General features: G+C 41.2%; 3 protein-coding genes across 3 annotated transcripts; 1 reads left to right on the top strand and 2 right to left on the bottom strand.

Moving 5' to 3' along the window:
- Positions 1-260: 260 nt before the first annotated feature.
- On the bottom strand, positions 261-7,061 carry nuf2 (UF2 component of NDC80 kinetochore complex). Its single transcript, XM_023424653.2, has 13 exons — positions 6,834-7,061; positions 5,024-5,098; positions 4,703-4,779; positions 4,018-4,079; positions 3,829-3,926; positions 3,245-3,318; positions 2,200-2,293; positions 2,049-2,111; positions 1,787-1,924; positions 1,553-1,693; positions 864-1,039; positions 611-746; positions 261-502 (listed from the first exon to the last, which is right to left on the bottom strand). Exons 1-13 carry the CDS (start codon positions 6,954-6,956, stop codon positions 395-397), a joined length of 1,365 nt encoding a protein of 454 aa, XP_023280421.1. The 5' UTR covers positions 6,957-7,061; the 3' UTR covers positions 261-394.
- Positions 7,062-8,210: 1,149 nt separating this feature from the next.
- ap5b1 (adaptor related protein complex 5 subunit beta 1) lies at positions 8,211-12,749 on the top strand. The gene is made up of 3 exons (XM_023424750.2): positions 8,211-8,486; positions 8,952-9,746; positions 10,423-12,749. Exons 1-3 carry the CDS (start codon positions 8,349-8,351, stop codon positions 12,355-12,357), a joined length of 2,868 nt encoding a protein of 955 aa, XP_023280518.1. The 5' UTR covers positions 8,211-8,348; the 3' UTR covers positions 12,358-12,749.
- A 227-nt stretch (positions 12,750-12,976) lies between these two features.
- cunh1orf50 (chromosome unknown C1orf50 homolog) lies at positions 12,977-16,318 on the bottom strand. The gene is made up of 5 exons (XM_023424751.2): positions 16,145-16,318; positions 15,572-15,687; positions 15,379-15,465; positions 14,909-15,040; positions 12,977-14,214 (listed from the first exon to the last, which is right to left on the bottom strand). Exons 1-5 carry the CDS (start codon positions 16,191-16,193, stop codon positions 14,029-14,031), a joined length of 570 nt encoding a protein of 189 aa, XP_023280519.1. The 5' UTR covers positions 16,194-16,318; the 3' UTR covers positions 12,977-14,028.
- Between the last annotated feature and the right edge of the window lie 1,817 nt (positions 16,319-18,135).

Raw genomic sequence — 18,135 nt, 5'->3', positions numbered from 1 at the left:
ACGCAGCATGGATCCATGTTGTTAGAGTAGATCGAGGACAGTTGATTTAATGGTAAAATGTCAGGAATTCTACGATTCACTTGAAAAGTAGATCATGGACGTCTTCAAAACTTATCACAACATAAAATCGTGAGATCGCTCACCCCTAGCAACAATGTTAACATATGGCTACTGTCTTCAACTCTTTAATAAAAGACGTTTTACTTTGAAAGGGCATGGAAGCATGGGATTTATTAATTACTGAAAAAAAGAAGATGTAATTACATTAAAAATACAAACTTTATTTTGAACATTTTAAATAGTAATGGTGAGAAAGACAAAAGGTTAACACAATAAAAACATGACAGATGAGTAGTAACAGTAATATAAATGACAAAAATGAAAAATGATCCATTTAGAAGTTTGCGGACATCTTGACAGTGTCTTGTTTCAGGTCCACGATGTGCATCTCAATTCTCCTGTGCAGATCGTCCATTGAAGCTGACAGGGTGTCGTACAGAGCCTGGACACAGAGAGATTAAACACGTTAGTCTCAAACCACGGCTGAAACTATGTTAGAAGCTGCTGAGTGAAGCAGACGTGCAGGAGATGGATCTCGTCCTGACTCTACCTGAGCTTTCTCTGTCTCTTTGCTGCAGATGTCTCTCAGGCTTTGGATCTTGGCCTTCAGCTGCTGCGTCTCCCTGGAGATCTCTTGGATTTTGTCGGCCATCTCTTCGCGCTTCTGATGGATTTGGTTACACTGCCTGGAGAACAGTTTAGGTTTTAAAACATTCATATCGTCAAATTGTTTCTGTAAATTCCTTGATATTATCATGGGGAGCAGTAATGAAGCATGCTGGATATATCATGGCGTTAAATACCCCAAAACATCTTGAACGTGCTGCTCCTTCATCTCTCTCTTCATCTGTCTCCGGATGCTTTGCTTGGACTCTTTGTCCAGCTTCATGCCCTGAGCTCGCTTCACCTGGCCTTCCTCCATGCACAGGTTCTTCAGCTCCTTCTGCTTCTTCTCATATTGAGCTGTCAGCTCCTGATACTGCACACACACACACACACACACACACACACACACACACACACACACACACACACACACACACACACACAAGCTTACATTACGCACAATGACGAGCTGTGAAGGAAGGTGCCCAGTGTTTCCACCACAGACTTACCACCATTCTGTGTTTGGACAATGTTAATTTTGGCACCAGGTGAAAGCTGTGATGAATCACCAGGCCCTCTCTCACTGACATTAGTGATCTTAATTAGAATAAGTAAAATCACTTATTTAAAGGTTGTACGCTGAAGCCCAAATCTACACTCACACCAGTATCTTCTGTCTGATACAATTCTCCTGATCAGCAGATTTTGCGTTTTTAATGTTTATATATTCATTTTGAAGGTTAAACAGGATGCAAGTAAGACCATTACTCCTCCATGAAACAAACTGATCATAACAGTGCTCAGGCTGATACGGTTACTGATCGAAGGTTTTTTCTTTTTTGGGAAAAGCAGATCTAAATACAGAACACTTGTACACTGTTCCTACCGTCTCCTGTCTCTGCTTGGAGTTGTTCATGCTGCTCTCCAGGTCCTGCAGCAGGCTGAACATCTGCTGGATCTCGGCCTCGGTGTGAGTCACACTCTGCACCATGTTCTGCAGCTCCACCACACGCTCATCTGTTTCCGTCTGAAATCAACATCATCAAAAACTCATTACACCTGGTTGCGTGTGTCGCTCTAACCTCTATCAACACATCGTCCTCGTTTCTTCTCTACTGACAATGGAGTTCTTGATGTTCTTCACGTTCTCCCTCATCTTCTCCATCTGACTCTTCAGCTCCTCTGGAGACTCCACGATCTGAGACTTGAGTTTGGTGACGTCTTCCTTCAGGTTGCTGATGTCCACCTTCATCTGGGCCTGTCACACACACACAAACATACAACACAGCCGTGACTCTTACTGCCTGTGTTTTTAATTTCCTTTCTGAGGAGGTGGGATGTCACACCAGTAGTTATTAGATATTCAGGTGACAGTCACATACCAGTTTCTGAGACTTCTCTGCAATTTTGGTTTTCCACTCGGCGATGCAGTCATTCTTTGCATTCTGAAAGGAGAGAGGTTTATTTCACTTTGACTCGCAGCTCCCACGACAACAGGTTTAATTATTGTGACTGTGTTCCATCATCACTTACCACTTCCTGGTATTCATGCACAGTGGTGGTCTGCAGCTCAGAGAGAGCGGCCGCCAGCTCGTCTGCCTCAGCCTGCTGCTCTGGTGGGATGGTCCTGAACAGCGACAAGACAAATCTGTATCCATCTCACTGCACAGTGAAATACTATCATCCTTCATGTCAGTGGAGGACATGAACGTTTTTAATTCTTTATGACAATGTCTTTTTGTAACGTTTGGTTTTGTTAAATCAATTATTTTGAGTTTAATGCTGCAACTAACAATTATTTTCAGAGCTGCAGTAATTTTTCAAGCAAAAAGCTGAACATTTCCATGTTCCAGCTTCTCACATGTGAGGATTGGCTACTTCTTGTCATTCTCTGTGGAAATTAACTGACTGTCTTTGGGTTTTGGAAAAAAACAAAACAATTTGAAGATGTCTCCTTTGACATTATGACGTGTGACAGATATTTTTCACACTTTTAAAATTAAGAAAAGAAGAAAAATGTAATCATTCATGAAAATAGCTTTAAGTTACAAGTTGTAGGCCTAATTATTATTTTCATTGTCAGATAATCTGACAATTTATTTTTTTCTGATTACTATACTCTACGTTTAATCTAGAAAAATGTCATAGTAAAACTGATCTGTGTTCACTGAAAGTTCCCAGAGGACAGGGTGGTGTCTTAAAGCTTGTCCAACAACCGTCCAGTGCTCCAAAATATCACATTCAAAAAAATGTGGTTTACAAACAAACAAAGCTGCAAATCCTTACATTGTAGCAGCTTGAACCAGTCAGTGTCTAGCATGCTTGATTATTAAATGACTTGCATGATTAATTGATAATCAAAATGGTTTTCATTAAAATAATCAATTAATCACTCTGACACTTTCTGTCAAAAAAAATAATAAATGTTTTTCAGGTTATCAAAAATAAATAAATAAAAAAACATGAAGATAACAACTCATCTGTAGATAAGTGAAGATACATCAACACAGATTTTTACAGCCACACAGCAGCAAAACAAAGAAGGAAAATCACATCACACGTCACATCCAAGACTTACGTCAGAATCTCAATCTTCTTCTCTGCTTCTAAATTGCCTTTGTTGTAAGCCTGCAGCCTGTCCATGTCTGCCCTCTGACAACAGAGAGACTAACTGTTACAATATGTGACACACACCAGGATAATGTCGACCAACCTGTCAGCAGTCACAGAAACAAACTTGTTGAAAAAAATCCTTATCAAGTCACCAGCTGGCCAACAGTGTTCTTTATAAAAATCTAACAAGATTTAAGCAAGACGTTCAGCACGAATGTGTAATCAAGAGATTTCTCTACATTATAGTCTGAACTGTGTCCACATCATTTTCATAAATCACATTAAAACAGTTTACCAAGATATTTCTATTTAATGTAGCTCTATTATATATTTAGAACTTTGATTATATCTTCGGATGTCACCTCCAACTGTTGATCATGGCGAGACTGTGTATCACTTCAACCGTGTGTGCATGTATGGCCTCGTGCACATGCACAAGATAAATAAAACAGGGACCCACCAATACAAAACAGGGAACCTTTAAACCGTTTACCCTCGAGAGACTAAACCCTTTCAGAGGTAAGCTATAAGCTAGCCTTCATTACATACAAATTTGGCCTGCTTCTCCAAGATCATGTCCATCCTCTGCTTCCTGAAGTGAAGAAAGTTCATGATTGCACTAAGAACAGTCAGAGTCCTCTGTTTTTCTGGAAAGAAACAGCAAGACCATTATCAAAGAAATGGTTACAAGGGGTTGTGGAGATCTTTGGAAAGATGAAAAAAGAAACATTTACTTACTCGGGGCTAGAAGGTCATTCAATGAGAAGTCATACACCAAGCACATAGGCAGAAACTGCCGCCTAAAAAGATGAGGAAGAATGTTGCTTTATAGCTCCGTTCCCAGAATTTAGAGCTCCTGTCTGTTCCCAGAGTTAAAAAGACATCTGCTGACTGCAGAGCCTTTTCTTATCAGGCCCCTCTGGAACAACCTCCCTGCTGACATCAGACTGTCTGACTCCGTTCAGACTTTCAAATCTAAACTTAAAACATATTTTTATGCCTTAACTTTCAGTTAGTTTCTTATGCTTTAATAAACTCAGTCTCAATAAATCAGTAAACTCAGAACAGTATAGTCCAGGTTGTCCTGCCAACGAGATCACTGTAAACTTTCTGAATATCACTGCATCATTCTAACTGTTTGTTTTTTCCCTCAAGCACATGAAGCGCCCAGGCTGTGTGCCTCTCTCTCTCTCTCTCTCTCTCCCTTCTTCTTCTCTATCTCCTTCCTGTTCCTCTCCGCAGGTCCTCCTCCCTCCAGAGCTGCAGAGTCTGGATCTGCATCTGCAAACCACCCACTGCCCCATGATCCTGTTCAACACCTGCTGCTAAACCTTTTATACAATTAGTAATGATAATTGTTAATGTTATTAGCTGTCATTACTACATTACGGTGTGATCCTGTATATCCAGGGTTAAAACTCACATGCGCATGTAGACGCTCATGATAGCAGTCGCCCCCTCATGATTCACTGGATACTGAATGTTCTCCAGAAGTGGAACCTGTTTGAAAACAAAAAGCGAATCAAGCTCTCAACTAAAAGCAAGGACAACATGTATGAGGTGATAACTCTGATGGTGATGACATTGACCACTACATTATAATCTTACATAAATATTAGGTGTGACATTTAAAATACCAGACAAGCAGGAACAGACAAGACTGTTTAGCATAAACTTGAATTGAACCGTTGTTTAGTGTAGTGGTAGAAAGGTCTGGATGTAAATTGGTAAAGTCAGTACTCACCATAGAGTGACACTCAGGTCTGAAACGATACAGGAGATGCAACACTCTCATGTACAGCGTTTGAACTGCCTCTGGCTGTAAGAGAGAGTAATCAAGGGTTAAGTTAATGGCCTATAGTTTATATGAGCAGAGAAGACTGATGGCTGCGAAACAAAGCATCTCCAATAAAGGCTGTTATCTCATCTAGTCCAGTTCTTTGTCTCACAAGTCTAGCTACAGCTGGTTCCCACCCAGTCTCCAAGGTGTGTAAACCGAAACATAATTAAAGGATAGCTTTACATTTTTCTTCACAGGCCTATATGTACATTGAAAGACTTGTTGCTATTATTCCTCCTGTTTATATTGGCTGTGTAATGATCCCTTACAACAAGATTCCAGTGTAAGAGATGGGGGACAAAGTGCAGAGTCCTTATTCTGTGGGACAGTAACAGTCTGAGTTTAGGACTGCAACTAACAATTACTGTCCTTATCAATTAATCTGCAGATTGTTTTATCAACAAAGTTATCAATTAAATGTTTTATTCAACCAACAGTCTAAACTATAGCTGCAACGATTAGTCGATTAATTGATTAGTCAATTAACACAAAATTAATCTGCAATGATTTTAATAACTGATCATTCGTTTTAGTTATTTTTCAAGCAAAAATTCAGAACATTTTCTGGTTAAAGCTTCTCAGGTGTGAGGATCTGCAGTTTTTGCTTGGTTATATTTGATATGATATTTGAATATTTTGGGGTTTTAAATAAAACCAGCAATTTCAATACATTTTGAGTTTCTCCAGACTCCTGTCGAATCTGCAGCACAGGACATAATTATTGATTTTATTCAGTTTTCACAACAGAGTTTCATTATGAAAAGCTCTTACTGTGAAGGGCTAAACTGGCTAACATAACACAAACTGCTGTCCTCACAAAAGAGCAAAACAAAGTCACAGGTTCGGTCCAGAAAATACAGACACCTCATACAAGCAGAACAATTCCTTAATTTTGTTTACTGTAAAATTGCTGTTGATGTTGTATTGACAATCTGTTGCTGTAGTGATTGTGGTCTAATGGCTTTCAAGCATCACAGTATTATTACTGTAATTTCAATGAGAGTGTTTACATGTGCATTTGTATCCTGATTTTGAGCCTTATCTTGTTTTTGATTATATTCAGGGTTTGATGTTTACATTGAACATGAGAAACCTGGTTATTCATATTCCTGTATGCATGATCATAACAGTATCCAGGTTTGTGATTGTCTGCCTGCAGCGGTGTCTTGATTTCTCACATCACTATGACATGGTTCAGAAACCTGGATAAGGTATTTCCATGCCACAGTATCTTGGTTTCTCCTCTAGGTAGTATAATCAGAGTTCACAAAATGGGGATATGGTCCAGGTTTCTGGAACAGGCATGAGTTGTTTACATACACAAAACAGAAGCAGGATATTCCAACAACCCAATCATAATCAGGATCCTAGTGTTTATGTAAACACACTCAATTATTAGTGACAGAAATAGGAAGTTTGTGTCTTGAATAAAAACTGTGGTGAACTAATGCAGTGACAAACAGGCACAATCATCATTTTTCATTGTAAAAACTGAACGAAAGCAGTTGTAAAATAATGTAACAGACCTCGGGAAAAAAATGTAAATATCTCCGTCAAAGGGCGCTATTCACTCCTACATGTATTATGTTACATGTCTTTGACTTTGTTAAGGAACAAAATAATGCAAATGTATCAACATTTTGAATGGGGTTTAGCATAGATGATGTCTCTTCATTATGGATCATGTCTGGAAGCAGCAGCCAACGGACGTTACCTTCGGGGCAGGAGTCAGGTCGCTCTTGGTGAAGTGTTTCGCTTCTTGGCCGATGAGAACTTCTGTCCGGTAAAAGTTCACTATCGCATCTGCTGTATAAACAGGGAAGGTGTTTTCACTCATTGTCGCAACGTTCGTACCGACTGAAAACAGACAAAACACACAAAAAAGATTTCGGTGTCAACGACGGGACAAAATTGGCGCCTTAAAAATACTTCCTTGTTGTCAGTGTTGACAGCGGGTCTGATTGGTCAGTTTGTCCTTCTTCTGTTGTGAGTGAAATGATACATGGCTCACCAGCGCCCTCTGTGCCCCCTACGAGAACTACTACACTACCCAAATACTACCAAAAAAAATACTATAATTAGAGTTATAAAGGTTTATCAGTTAGTTCCATCAAATATTTAAGTTAATTAAATATGTTTTATTAGTTATCATATATTTGAGGGGCAACTACCTGGACTCTTATTTTTCCTTTTGTTTTGAATATATGTCCAATTGTTTAAGTATTCTAGCTGCTGTACTCGTTGTATTAGCATGGTGATACTCAGTACTACAGTCCTGCTGAATCAGATTTGAAGGAAAAATATGATGAAAGAATGCTACAGAGGGGATGAAAACCATATCCCGGGTCCAGAATCCTTGATACATTTATTATGACAATGTACAAACTGAATTACCTTTTGGGCTGGATTGACTAATTTTATAATCTGTAAAAGTAAAAATAATCTCATATATTCAATAATAATATCGAATATAAAAATATCATTACATAGGATATTATGAAAATACTAATTATGAAATTGAATTCATTGTTAATTTGATGATCCTTTATGGTAAATTTCATATACATAAATGTAAAATCACCAACAAATTTATTTATTGGATTTTTAATGGAATTTAGAGATTATATTTAGACCCTTGACCTTATTAATACTAAAAAAAGTAATAAGACTGCACTCTTTAAAAAGGAATAATATGGTATCTATCTATCTATCTATCTATCTATCTATCTATCTATCTATCTATCTATCTATCTATCTATCTATCTATCTATCTATCTATCTATCTATCTATCTATCTATCTATCATAGTTTTATTGTATTGTAGTTGGATTTTTGCCTTTTATATATTTTTTTCATTATATCCTCTTATTGCCATTATATTTATTTTTATGTTTTTTTACTACTTGTATTTCTTTTACTATCATTACCATTGTAGCACATGTTTATATTGTATGTAAATTTGTATGTGTTTGGGAATGTTTTCCAATAAAGGTTGGAAAGAAAAAAAAACTATATCCCTGGTGTACCCGCCGGAGCAGCAGGGGGCGCTAATGTAACACTGCCAGCACTAAATACGCACGTGACACAACACGGAACTCACTTGCCTGTATACATGGATGGATGTTTGCAACAAGAGCTGTGTGCCATTTTCAAGTAAAACATTACTGTATGCAATGACTTCGGGGTGAGCCAATGAGCCATTAATCTGCATTTTGGGATTTGAGCGATAATGGCGGTGAACTGGGCCGAAAGGATCTCCGCTTTCGCCGTCAGCCCGTCTCGCTTCCTCTCCGGGACAACCGCCGAGGCTTTCCTGGCAGAGCTGCTCCGTGAGCTGCGAGATGACAGAGCCAGTTACAGTGTCAAGGTAAAAATAAATAAGTGAAGAAAACAATGCTGTAGGATTTCTTTTGCACTAGTCATCAGTCTACAAATGCACAACCCCTTACGAAATGCTGTACGTGTTAAAAAGTATAAGCTTCTCTATATGGATAATTGGTTGTTTACCCAGTCTTCCGTGTTAGTAAACGGAATGTCATTGGGTTTTGGGCTGTTGAACAGATCACCTTGGGCTCTGGGAAACTGAAAGGAGCATTTTCTCTGTAGTCTGACAATATTTTCTAAAATTATTACTATAAATTGAATAATTGTAACACAAACAAACACATATATGTGTGTACAGGCTAACCCAAATCACTCAGCAAAGAGGCTGTATTCATCATTGCTTTTCATTTTCTAGTTGTGTGTTAAAGTAATCCTGACTGGTGTTTCAGGTCTCTCGTGTTGTGAACACCGATGGGTCTTTAATTCTTATCTTTTACCTCCACCTCAGGTCCTCCTCTTGTCCCCACTATGCGAGTACACGACTCTGCTGTGTCCCTCAGACTCTGTGGGTGAGGAGACAGCCCTGGAGCTCATGTCAGTATTTGCCCAGTGTCCTCCCAAATCCGCACAGTTTCGTTGTCACCTCCTCCTGGCCCTCTCCTCCGTGCTCGTCTGCACTTCCTGTGTGAGCAGCCGTTCCCGTGCATCTCAAGATTTCCTGGACCTGCTCCTTCAGATATCCCAGGACACTGGTGACCTCCACGGTGATGGCGCTCTTCATTCTCTCCGGGTCACAGCTTGTGACTGTTTGCAGGAGCTGGAAGCCTGCTCTCCTGGTCTTCTCTCCCAGCATGTCGAGCTCTTGAGTGGGCTCAGGCAGAGAGAAACCTTCAGGTTACACCAGGCCTTTGCAGGACTTCATACTCTGGTGTTGAGAAATGCTGTGTATCAGCTCACCCAGGAGAAAGGAGCCGGTGCTGAGCAACTAAAAGCTCTTCTGGGAGGGAATACATCAGTTGCATGGGAAGCAGCCCAGGACTCAGGCCTGATGAATAACAAAGACTCAGCCATCCTGTCCTCTCTCATCCTGGGGCCCATGGGTTCAGTGCCCACCCTCCACACTGGGCCTGATTGTAAGGAGTTGCGTTCAGTCCTGTCCTCCCTCTTGGAGGAGTCCTACCTCCTCACTCCTTTCTGTCAAGCTGCACTTCTACACAGACTGACAGAGGTGGTTGCCATGGTGCCTGGTGTCCCTCCGGCCATATTCAGAGCTCAGCTGCTGCGACTGCTCGGCACGAGCAAGGTTTGTGTCAAATGTATAATTCACAATACATATTGTCAACATTTCTCATAGGGACTATTTCTATCTATCAATATAACTTTACTGTGTAAAACTGTCCATAATCTGTTCTGTGGATTATCCTGAGACAAAACACACAGTGCCGTGCACACCAGAGTTTCATATTTCAAAAACACCAGCACTTAAAACTGAACTCTCTGCAGGGTCAGATCCCTCCACTGATAACATTTCTCTTTGTATTCGGGCAAACTGCCCTTTTGAGTAAATTTTTCTTTGTTGAGATAATATGTTTATAAGCCTGGGCATCTCTGTAGCACCACAACTAATGGTGCTAACAATGTACAACAATGTGACACATTTTACCTTAATCAAAAAAATGACAGCTCCTTTGATTTGGATATTGCACTTGGCCATGTTACGATTCGATTAAAGTTAAAGTTAAAGCAACTGGTGAACCTGTTTGTAAAGCAGCGTTTGCTCTAATAAAAATGTCAGTCAATAATTGGCCCTTGTCTATCATGTCGTGAACAACTATGTTCTGATGAAGTGGTTTTACACCGATTATTTACACAATGTAAATGCATGAAAAATGAAAACTGGTTTTAACGTCTACATTTAGACAGTGGTGTGCAATGACAACTATGGATTCATTCATAAATCTTTGTCCGTATCTTTTCAGGTCTGTCTCCTCCACGCCACTCTCCTGATGAAGTGTGCGTTCACAGACAGCCTGTTCAGCGCAGAGGATGAAGCTTTCATCCTCAAACGTCTGGTCGTGCTCTCCCAGCATCCCCTGCTGAGTACGCCCGAGAAGCTTTTCTACATGGACTGTATCCTGCACTTCCCTGAGAACCGTCCCATAAACTGCGGCGACGGAGACGAGTCGCTCCCTGTGCTGATGACTCCCCGGCTGGCCTCGGCTCTAGTGCCCACCGTGTTCAACGACAGCGCCACCATGCTGGCCCGACTCAACCTGCTGTGTCTGGTCTACCTGGAGGAGGGAGAGGGAGAGGAAGTGGAAGGGGAAGAAGGGGAGGAGGGCAGGGGGTTGGCCTACCTTTACGAACACGTCAGCTCGCTGCTGCACATTGTGAAGAACGGAGGCAGCAGAGAGATCGTTGTGACCTTCTTCAGGGCCGCCTTCCTCTTCCTCTCGTACTTCTACCACATGGAGCGCTACTCTAACAGCCTGACTGAGAAGCTGTGTGAGCTTTACCTCCACCACACCCACCTAGCCCCGCACCTCATCAGCCTGGCCGACCAGACTCAGGACCGGCTCTCTGAGTCGAACTGGGCTGTGGAGCTCCTCAGAGAGCTGCAGAGAGTCATCACTAGTGCACCGCTTACCCAGCTCACCTTGCAAGACCTCGGCTGGCACCTCAAGATGCTGGCACGCGTGGCAGAGGAAGGAAAAATCCCCCAGCGCACCACCCTCAGCTTTTTGTCCAGTGTCATCACTCCATCGTCCTCCTCGCTGTGCGTGAGCGGCGACTGGCGCTTGGGGAACAGCATTCTGGGAGTTTGCCGCCGCCTGCTCATCCACCCCAGTCTGGACTCGCTGCTTATCCCTCTGGCTGACGTCCTGCAGCATCTTGCCTGCCGCTACGGAGACACAGACATCCAGGACCATGCCCGTCTTTACTACACCCTCCTCACCACGCTGTCCCGGGAGAAGCTGGCAGGGGTGTTGGCGCAGGGTGCGATCGAGGGGGGGCGTCAGGTCAAGAAGCGATCGCTGTCGAGCCTCATGGCCGAGAGCGAGGGGCTGACGGGCGTGCTTACCATTCACCAGATGGAGAAAGCCATATTCAGTGTGGTTGAGGTGAATTCAGAGCCACAGACAGATAAAGAAAGTGTCCCAAACCAGAATGAGACACAGAAATGTCCAGATGATGTGAACACAACACTGGAAGTCTACCGGAGTCAGTTCAGCAACCCTGCCTTCGCCTCAGAAATCACCTTAAGCTACCAGCTGGTTCACACTGAGGCTCATGACTCCCGCTTCGATCAGCTGTTCAGCATCCGCCTGCACTTCAGCCTCACAGATGAGCACTACGAAGAGCTGAGCGACATCAGTGTCCCCTGTCTGTTCAGAGAGCGACCGTCGCCAGTGGTGAAGCTGAGACTGAAGCCGAGGCGGCCACACCCCACCACCCTCCGCGCCAGCGCCCTCTTGACCACCCAGGATGGGCTCTCCTGGCACGCCCTCCTCCCGGACATCCACGTGGCCTTCCAGCAGGCCTTCATGCCTCTGCCTGCTCCGCCGGCCTGGGGACGAGGCGGCAAACTAAACCTGTTTGAGGGATTATGGGATGAATTCTGCTCAGAGAGTGAGGACTGCGCTACCAGCCTGTTCTGCTGCCAGCTGAAGGAGGCAGCTCTGATTTCTTTGGTGGAGAAACACTTCCTCCCCTACCTCATCTCAGACTTGTCCCATAAAGAAGAGTTTAAAGTGCTTCTCTTCCTCCCTCCACAGTCTCACATGCTGCTGAAAATCCGGTCTGAGGAAGACGCCGTGCACTTTGACATCGCCACAGACAACTGGCAGCTTTTGCCTCACCTGAGCTCTTATCTACTGACACTTACATCTTCACAGGAAGACACTCACAGCTGAGTGTGATGCATCTCACTGGCTTGTTTTTAAATTTAAAAAAAATAGCTGACTTTTAACAAAATCACTTAACCTGTCAGCACTTTAATACATTTAATTGTACTGAAAATTAAATAACCAAAGACAGTTGATTTAAAATAAAGTTATTGCACTTTAATTTTCTTAATCTGGAATTAAACAAATGTGTGAAATTAAAATGAAATATTTTGTAATTTATTTACCAAAATCTCATTGGTTACAATCTGCAAATAAAAGACAAAATAAATAATTTACTCTGGGTTGCACAGAATCTCCCTGACATAAGACTCAACAGAAGTATCTGCACCTTATCACTAAGGCTCAAAAAAAAAAATCGAATTTATAATCCACATTAAAGGTGTCGTGGAATATTTGAACTAGTCAAATGTGTCTTCACAAGTAGGTCCCTGTTTTTTTTAAATTAATTAGTTAATTTTAAATCATACACATGGTTCATATTCTGCCGTAGTTATTCCACTGATCAACAGCCACTGGTGGATACACACCAACAAACAAGAACACACGAAGAAGATGTCTGCTAAGAATAAACATGGATGTAGGGATGGATGGTGATCTGGCAAAAAAGATCATCACACGATCTGCATAATGTTTCGCTCTAATTTTATTGTGAAACTCATGACTGAAAGTTGTATCTGTCTGCTGCTCTGGCGCGTCTTTCGGATGTTTGTCTACTTGCCGCTACTCTTCACTAACAATGCTGTCTTCTGTTTACTAAATGTGTCACAACCAATCTTACTTTTTGCTTAGTTCATATGGAGTATCCATTTGTACAGCACTGTTTATTTACAAGGTGCTATATGTGAGTGTTTTGATTTGAAAGTTCAGCTGCTGCCCCGGCTCGTCCCACCTTGGGTTGCTCTGCCTGCGGCAGGTCTGTGGACGGACTGTAAAAACTGCAGCTGGTGACAGTGGTTCTGTTCAGGTGGAGAACTGGTTCATGAGCTGCTACACCAAGCTAGGCTGCAGAGCAGAACAAGGACTGCTGTCTCCCGGTGCAGTTAGCGGGCTAGCTGTTTAACAGTTAAGAATGAGCTGGTTAGCAGCAGTTGAAAATTTAATATCTAAATATAGCAGCTCTTAATGACGAGATCTGTACAATAAATCTGAAAATCAGATCATATGCTAAAGTAAGATCGTCATACATCCCTACATGGATGTAAACGATGCAGAATATAAAGGTCTAAAAAGAGGAAGGAAATGCGCTAAATTTATATTAACATATTAATGTGTACATTTAATTCAATTTGTTCCCAAGGATACACGCACTTTGTTCTGGTGAGAACTGAAAAATGACTTTGTTTAAAATAAAAACTCCACAGGGCAGCTTTAACTCTCATCATATGTTGGTGAGAACCAACTGAAGTATCTGAGCTTTTATTTGGTAAAAGTGCCCATGCACAGGTATACTGGAGCAGCCTACTTTATGTTTAGAAAAGTATCCTTAAGGTTGCAAGTATACAAACAAAAACTTGTAATGCATTAAACTCTTAAGGCAGTATATGAAAGTCAATGAAGCATTGTAACATTGTGATATCAGTGATTCCAATCCATGTCTGGATTCATCTCAGTTCAAACTGATGTCCATTAAGAATATAATTAATCTCCACCATGAGTCCTTTATAAAATCCCAGTCCTTTAATCAGCGAGGCCCTTGAAGTTTGGTTCTGTGTAAGGTGGTAAGGCCGCCTGCTTGCTGAGAAGTTTGTCCATGATGGCGATCTCTGCGTCCCTCTTCTCCACCTCATCTACGGGGGTCCACGACATGTCATGCTGGAGTTTGAATGCACCAACAAATGTGTGAGGGCAGCTTGGGCCCCATTCCTTCAGAGAACAGCGCAAAGAAGGTTATGTCATCATGAGGTTTGTGGCATTCAGTACAGACTAACAAATATTTTTTCTTAAATACATCAGTTTACAATCCCAAGTGCTTCCACAAATTCTAAACCGGAATATGTGCGTTGGCCTCTTTCTAACCAACTTTGGCACAAGTTCAGCACAGAAATTTTATTTTATTTTTTTCTGTTTTTCTAATTTTCACCTCATAAAATGATCTAAACGAATAAATATTCTGGGTTTGGCTGTAGAGAAAAACATCTAAAAGCCTTCCACTACAGCAACACTATGAAAAATGAACTATTCTCTGGTATGTTCCTGAATGACAACCCAGCTATTATCTCTATGACACTCCCCTTGTCAGTTACAGCTGTCAAAATTCCATGACCTGTGTGTACCTGCAAAACAAACGTAGCTTAACTTTAACCAGCTAAATCCAACCTAAACTGCCTGTGTTTTGGCCACTAGCTCGCTATCAGCTCCTCCTCCTCAGTTAGATGAACTTTGAACACCACACTCCTCCAGCTCCGAACATTACGAACACATGCTTTCAGGTGTTAGGTTTGGCATTCACGTGTATTATCTCCCTGAGGCGATGTTAAGTAACTAGTACTGTGCTGGTGTTTCGTATAGCTTCCTGAGCATATAGGGTGACATAACAATGATCAGTATAATGCCCAACCTTAGGAGAGATAATGGAGAAGTATTTCTGTCCAGATTGCCGCTGGTAGAGGTAGTACATGTTGCCTGGTTTTTTCACTATGTTACAGGCAGCGTGGTGAAGGTCAGCATCTCTTTTAGCCTCTTCTAAAACCTGGAAATAGAGAAGAAAGTAAGTGTTTTGAACTGAAACTGTTTCTTTTTACTACTGTTTACTACGGTTACTGCACAGTCATGTCAGGATGAAAAAAACAGTCAGATCTGAACATTACCTAATGAGATTTTGCATTATGATCACATGAGCATGACGAATTTGGGGTCTGCTCCTCTTCAACAGATAAAAATCCATTACATATGGCTCAAACTTGCCCAGTTTTTGCATCCTGATATGATTAGCTGCAAAAAGCCTACAACAATATTCCATAAACAAGAAGTGACTTCAATATTTGGGGCGTTCAGTGTGTGAACTGGTGTGTAAACTGCTGTTCTTACCTTTCTCGCTTGTTCCTGTAGGTATCTGATCTGATCAGCGATGACTGTCAGTTTGTTGGAAGCGTTGGCTTTAATGAAATCATCTCCCTGACAAATGCAGTAAAAATATCAGGACTATTATATTCATCCTCATCACGAGGTGTGTACAGCTCAATAGTTTGTATATAACTAGGCATAAGACCACAGTCCACACCTTCTGTACTTGTACTGCCAGGGCCACCAGGTCCGTGGGATCTCCCACTCTGTGGGTCTGGTAGGAGCTGACCAGTTCCAGCCCGCTGGGGGTGCTGCTGCTCTCAACCAGAGTTACTGCAAAAACACACAGGCACGGTTACATCACATGCAACTGAACCACCCCAAGGAAGAGATGCCTCTGATGTAACAACTACAACTGCTGCTACTATTATTACTACTATACTATAATAGCAGATTCTACCACCATTACCTATTAACTAATAATTATTCATATATGACATAATAATGTAATGACTGAAATTACATACTTCTAAACACAACCCTCATGTTTGGAATAATATTAACAAAAAACAGTCTCCCTAGTTTTGTACAGTGTTTCAGCAACTACCAACATTAATAAAATCCACATCAATGCACCTCTGGTAAATACTGTTGACGACTTCGACTGCTCTATAATATCGTACTACAGCGTGAAGCTTTAGTCGTTACACCACAGCTCAAGTTGCCACTGGTTAACTGTGCGGTTTAACATGAGGTTTGCAGCAGGTCCCCCAGTGACTGTAAACGTTACCTGTGGTGGTTTTGTCAGGCTGACTGGGAAGGCTGACCGTCCTGTCCATGCTGTCGTCTCACAGTGTTCACTACTAACTAACTCTTCTCGTGTGTGTTATCCAATCTAAGCCTCACCGTCAACCAGCTGCTTTTGTAACCAGCTAAAATTTGACCAAAAATACCGGAGGCTTGACGGGGTCCTGAATCTCCGCCCATTTTGCCTGAAATGGTAGCTGTAATTGTGCCTGTATGAAAACGTTAATATTAGAAAATTGAAAAAAGTTAGAAGTTATATAAAGTTTATCTATGGTTACGAATTTATGTTTTAGACATGTTATTTTACATCCTGACTAATTTTCACATCAACGTCTCTATGATGTATTCTGTAATCATAACATGGATTTGTTTTCAGGCACACCGACAACAGCCCAACCTCGCCACAGAACATTTAAAAAACAAGATGTGTCACTCTTATAAAAACGATTTTAAGAAACAAACAGAAGTCGGGAAACTGTCACATTAAACAGTAGCTGTGCTGTGACATTTTAAATAAGAACAGCTTCAAATCACGCACAAATCCCCTGACTAATAAAATAGTAGACCTAAGAGCCAAACCTATAATTATCTTCTTGTTTTCACTTACTTACCCACTGAACGTGCTTCTCCCATAATCCATTGCGAGCGCACCTACACCTATTTTATTTCTGAAAAAACGCGAGTACTATAAGTCCGTAGACAGCACTCTTCATCCACTATCACCAAGACAACAAATGAGGGAATATGCTTTGGAAAAATGTTGTTGATCCTTAGACTTCCACACTTCCAGGATCTACGAGGAGCACTGAAACTATGATGAAGCAACACTTTACCAAGACACGTTATGTTGGGTTTTCCATTAACTTGCAACTCATCTCTGTGATACCCCCAAATATGCAGAGGGATCTTAAAATACACACTGAGATGTCAGTTTAGTCACACCCAGCTAATACCAATGCAGTCTAACACGAGAGCCCCTCAATGAGCCCTACCATCATGACGGTTATGATGTTCAGTTTTTGTTGAAACTGTGTTAAAGATGTGTTTAATTCAACTGTTGGATGGTGTGTTGTCAAGATGAATGAAAAGTGCCACCAACAGTACAGTACAATAGTCTGTGTGACTGGTGCAGAAGATACTACATTTTAAACAAATACCGAAAAACCTACTGAAAACAGAGGCACCGCAATTAAGCAAATGGAAGGACACAATTATTGATATTTATGAAATGGAGATAATAAATCACAGTATTAGAAATCTAGCAAACTCTTTGACATGAGATGGAAGAGTATCCATTAAACAAATTTTATACAAAAATAATATTGTTAAAAAACAAATAAATACAGAGAGAGGAAAGAAAGGGGGTCGGGATAGGAAGAGGGGAGCAGAGGAAGAGGGAGGAGAAAGGAATAAGAACAGCTATATGTTTAAAATTAGTTAAACCTGTCTTATTCGTTAGGCTATTATATTTTTCTCTCTCTTTTATTTTACTTTACTACTTATATTTGCTTAATTAATTTATCTTCCTAAATGTACGTTTAATCTGTTAAAGTATGTGTATGTATGTGCCTGTATGTATGGGTATAAACTGTAGATATCATGGAGTTGGTAACTCCTTCTGTTGAGAAATAATCACTGTAAGGGAATGCAATTTAACAAATAGAATACAAAAAAAGACTATGCTCATCTTACACTTTTGTCTGTATGTAGCCACGGAAGTTCCTTATTTCATGCAAGTTCTAACAGGCCAATGCCTCATTACCATGTTAAATACAGTGTTTGTTCTGCTCTCATTCCAGGTTTGGGATATGTGAAGTGAACAAAGTGCCACGTCTGAGAATATACATCACACACCAGCTCTGAAAGAAGCAGCTGGTGTCACAGTTTGTCCTGTGGACTAAAATTATTTAGACAATCAATCAGATATTTAACAGTTTCTCCCCGAGTTTTGTCATAATGAACTTCTGTTGCAAA

The sequence above is a fragment of the Seriola lalandi genome, unplaced genomic scaffold (genome assembly GCF_002814215.2).
Source record: "Seriola lalandi dorsalis isolate HSWRI2012SDOR001 ecotype SW California unplaced genomic scaffold, Sedor1 jcf7180002054748, whole genome shotgun sequence".
In the NCBI taxonomy this organism is placed as follows: Eukaryota; Metazoa; Chordata; class Actinopteri; order Carangiformes; family Carangidae; genus Seriola; species Seriola lalandi.
The sequence above is the reverse complement of the archived record's forward strand: the minus strand, read 5'-3'. Positions and strand labels throughout refer to the sequence as shown.

Coding starts and splice junctions, on each gene's coding strand:
- nuf2 (XM_023424653.2), bottom strand. CDS start 6,956: ATGAGTGAAAACACCTTCCCTGTTTATACAGCAGATGCGATAGTGAAC. Junction 2,112..2,199: donor TGCATGAATACCAGGAAGTG/GTAAGTGATGAT, acceptor CTCTCCTTTCAG/AATGCAAAGAATGACTGCAT. Junction 1,925..2,048: donor CAGAGAAGTCTCAGAAACTG/GTATGTGACTGT, acceptor TGTGTGTGACAG/GCCCAGATGAAGGTGGACAT.
- ap5b1 (XM_023424750.2), top strand. CDS start 8,349: ATGGCGGTGAACTGGGCCGAAAGGATCTCCGCTTTCGCCGTCAGCCCG. Junction 8,487..8,951: donor GAGCCAGTTACAGTGTCAAG/GTAAAAATAAAT, acceptor CCTCCACCTCAG/GTCCTCCTCTTGTCCCCACT. Junction 9,747..10,422: donor GACTGCTCGGCACGAGCAAG/GTTTGTGTCAAA, acceptor GTATCTTTTCAG/GTCTGTCTCCTCCACGCCAC.
- cunh1orf50 (XM_023424751.2), bottom strand. CDS start 16,193: ATGGACAGGACGGTCAGCCTTCCCAGTCAGCCTGACAAAACCACCACA. Junction 15,688..16,144: donor GCCTGACAAAACCACCACAG/GTAACGTTTACA, acceptor GTGTTTTTGCAG/TAACTCTGGTTGAGAGCAGC. Junction 15,466..15,571: donor TGGCAGTACAAGTACAGAAG/GTGTGGACTGTG, acceptor TGCATTTGTCAG/GGAGATGATTTCATTAAAGC.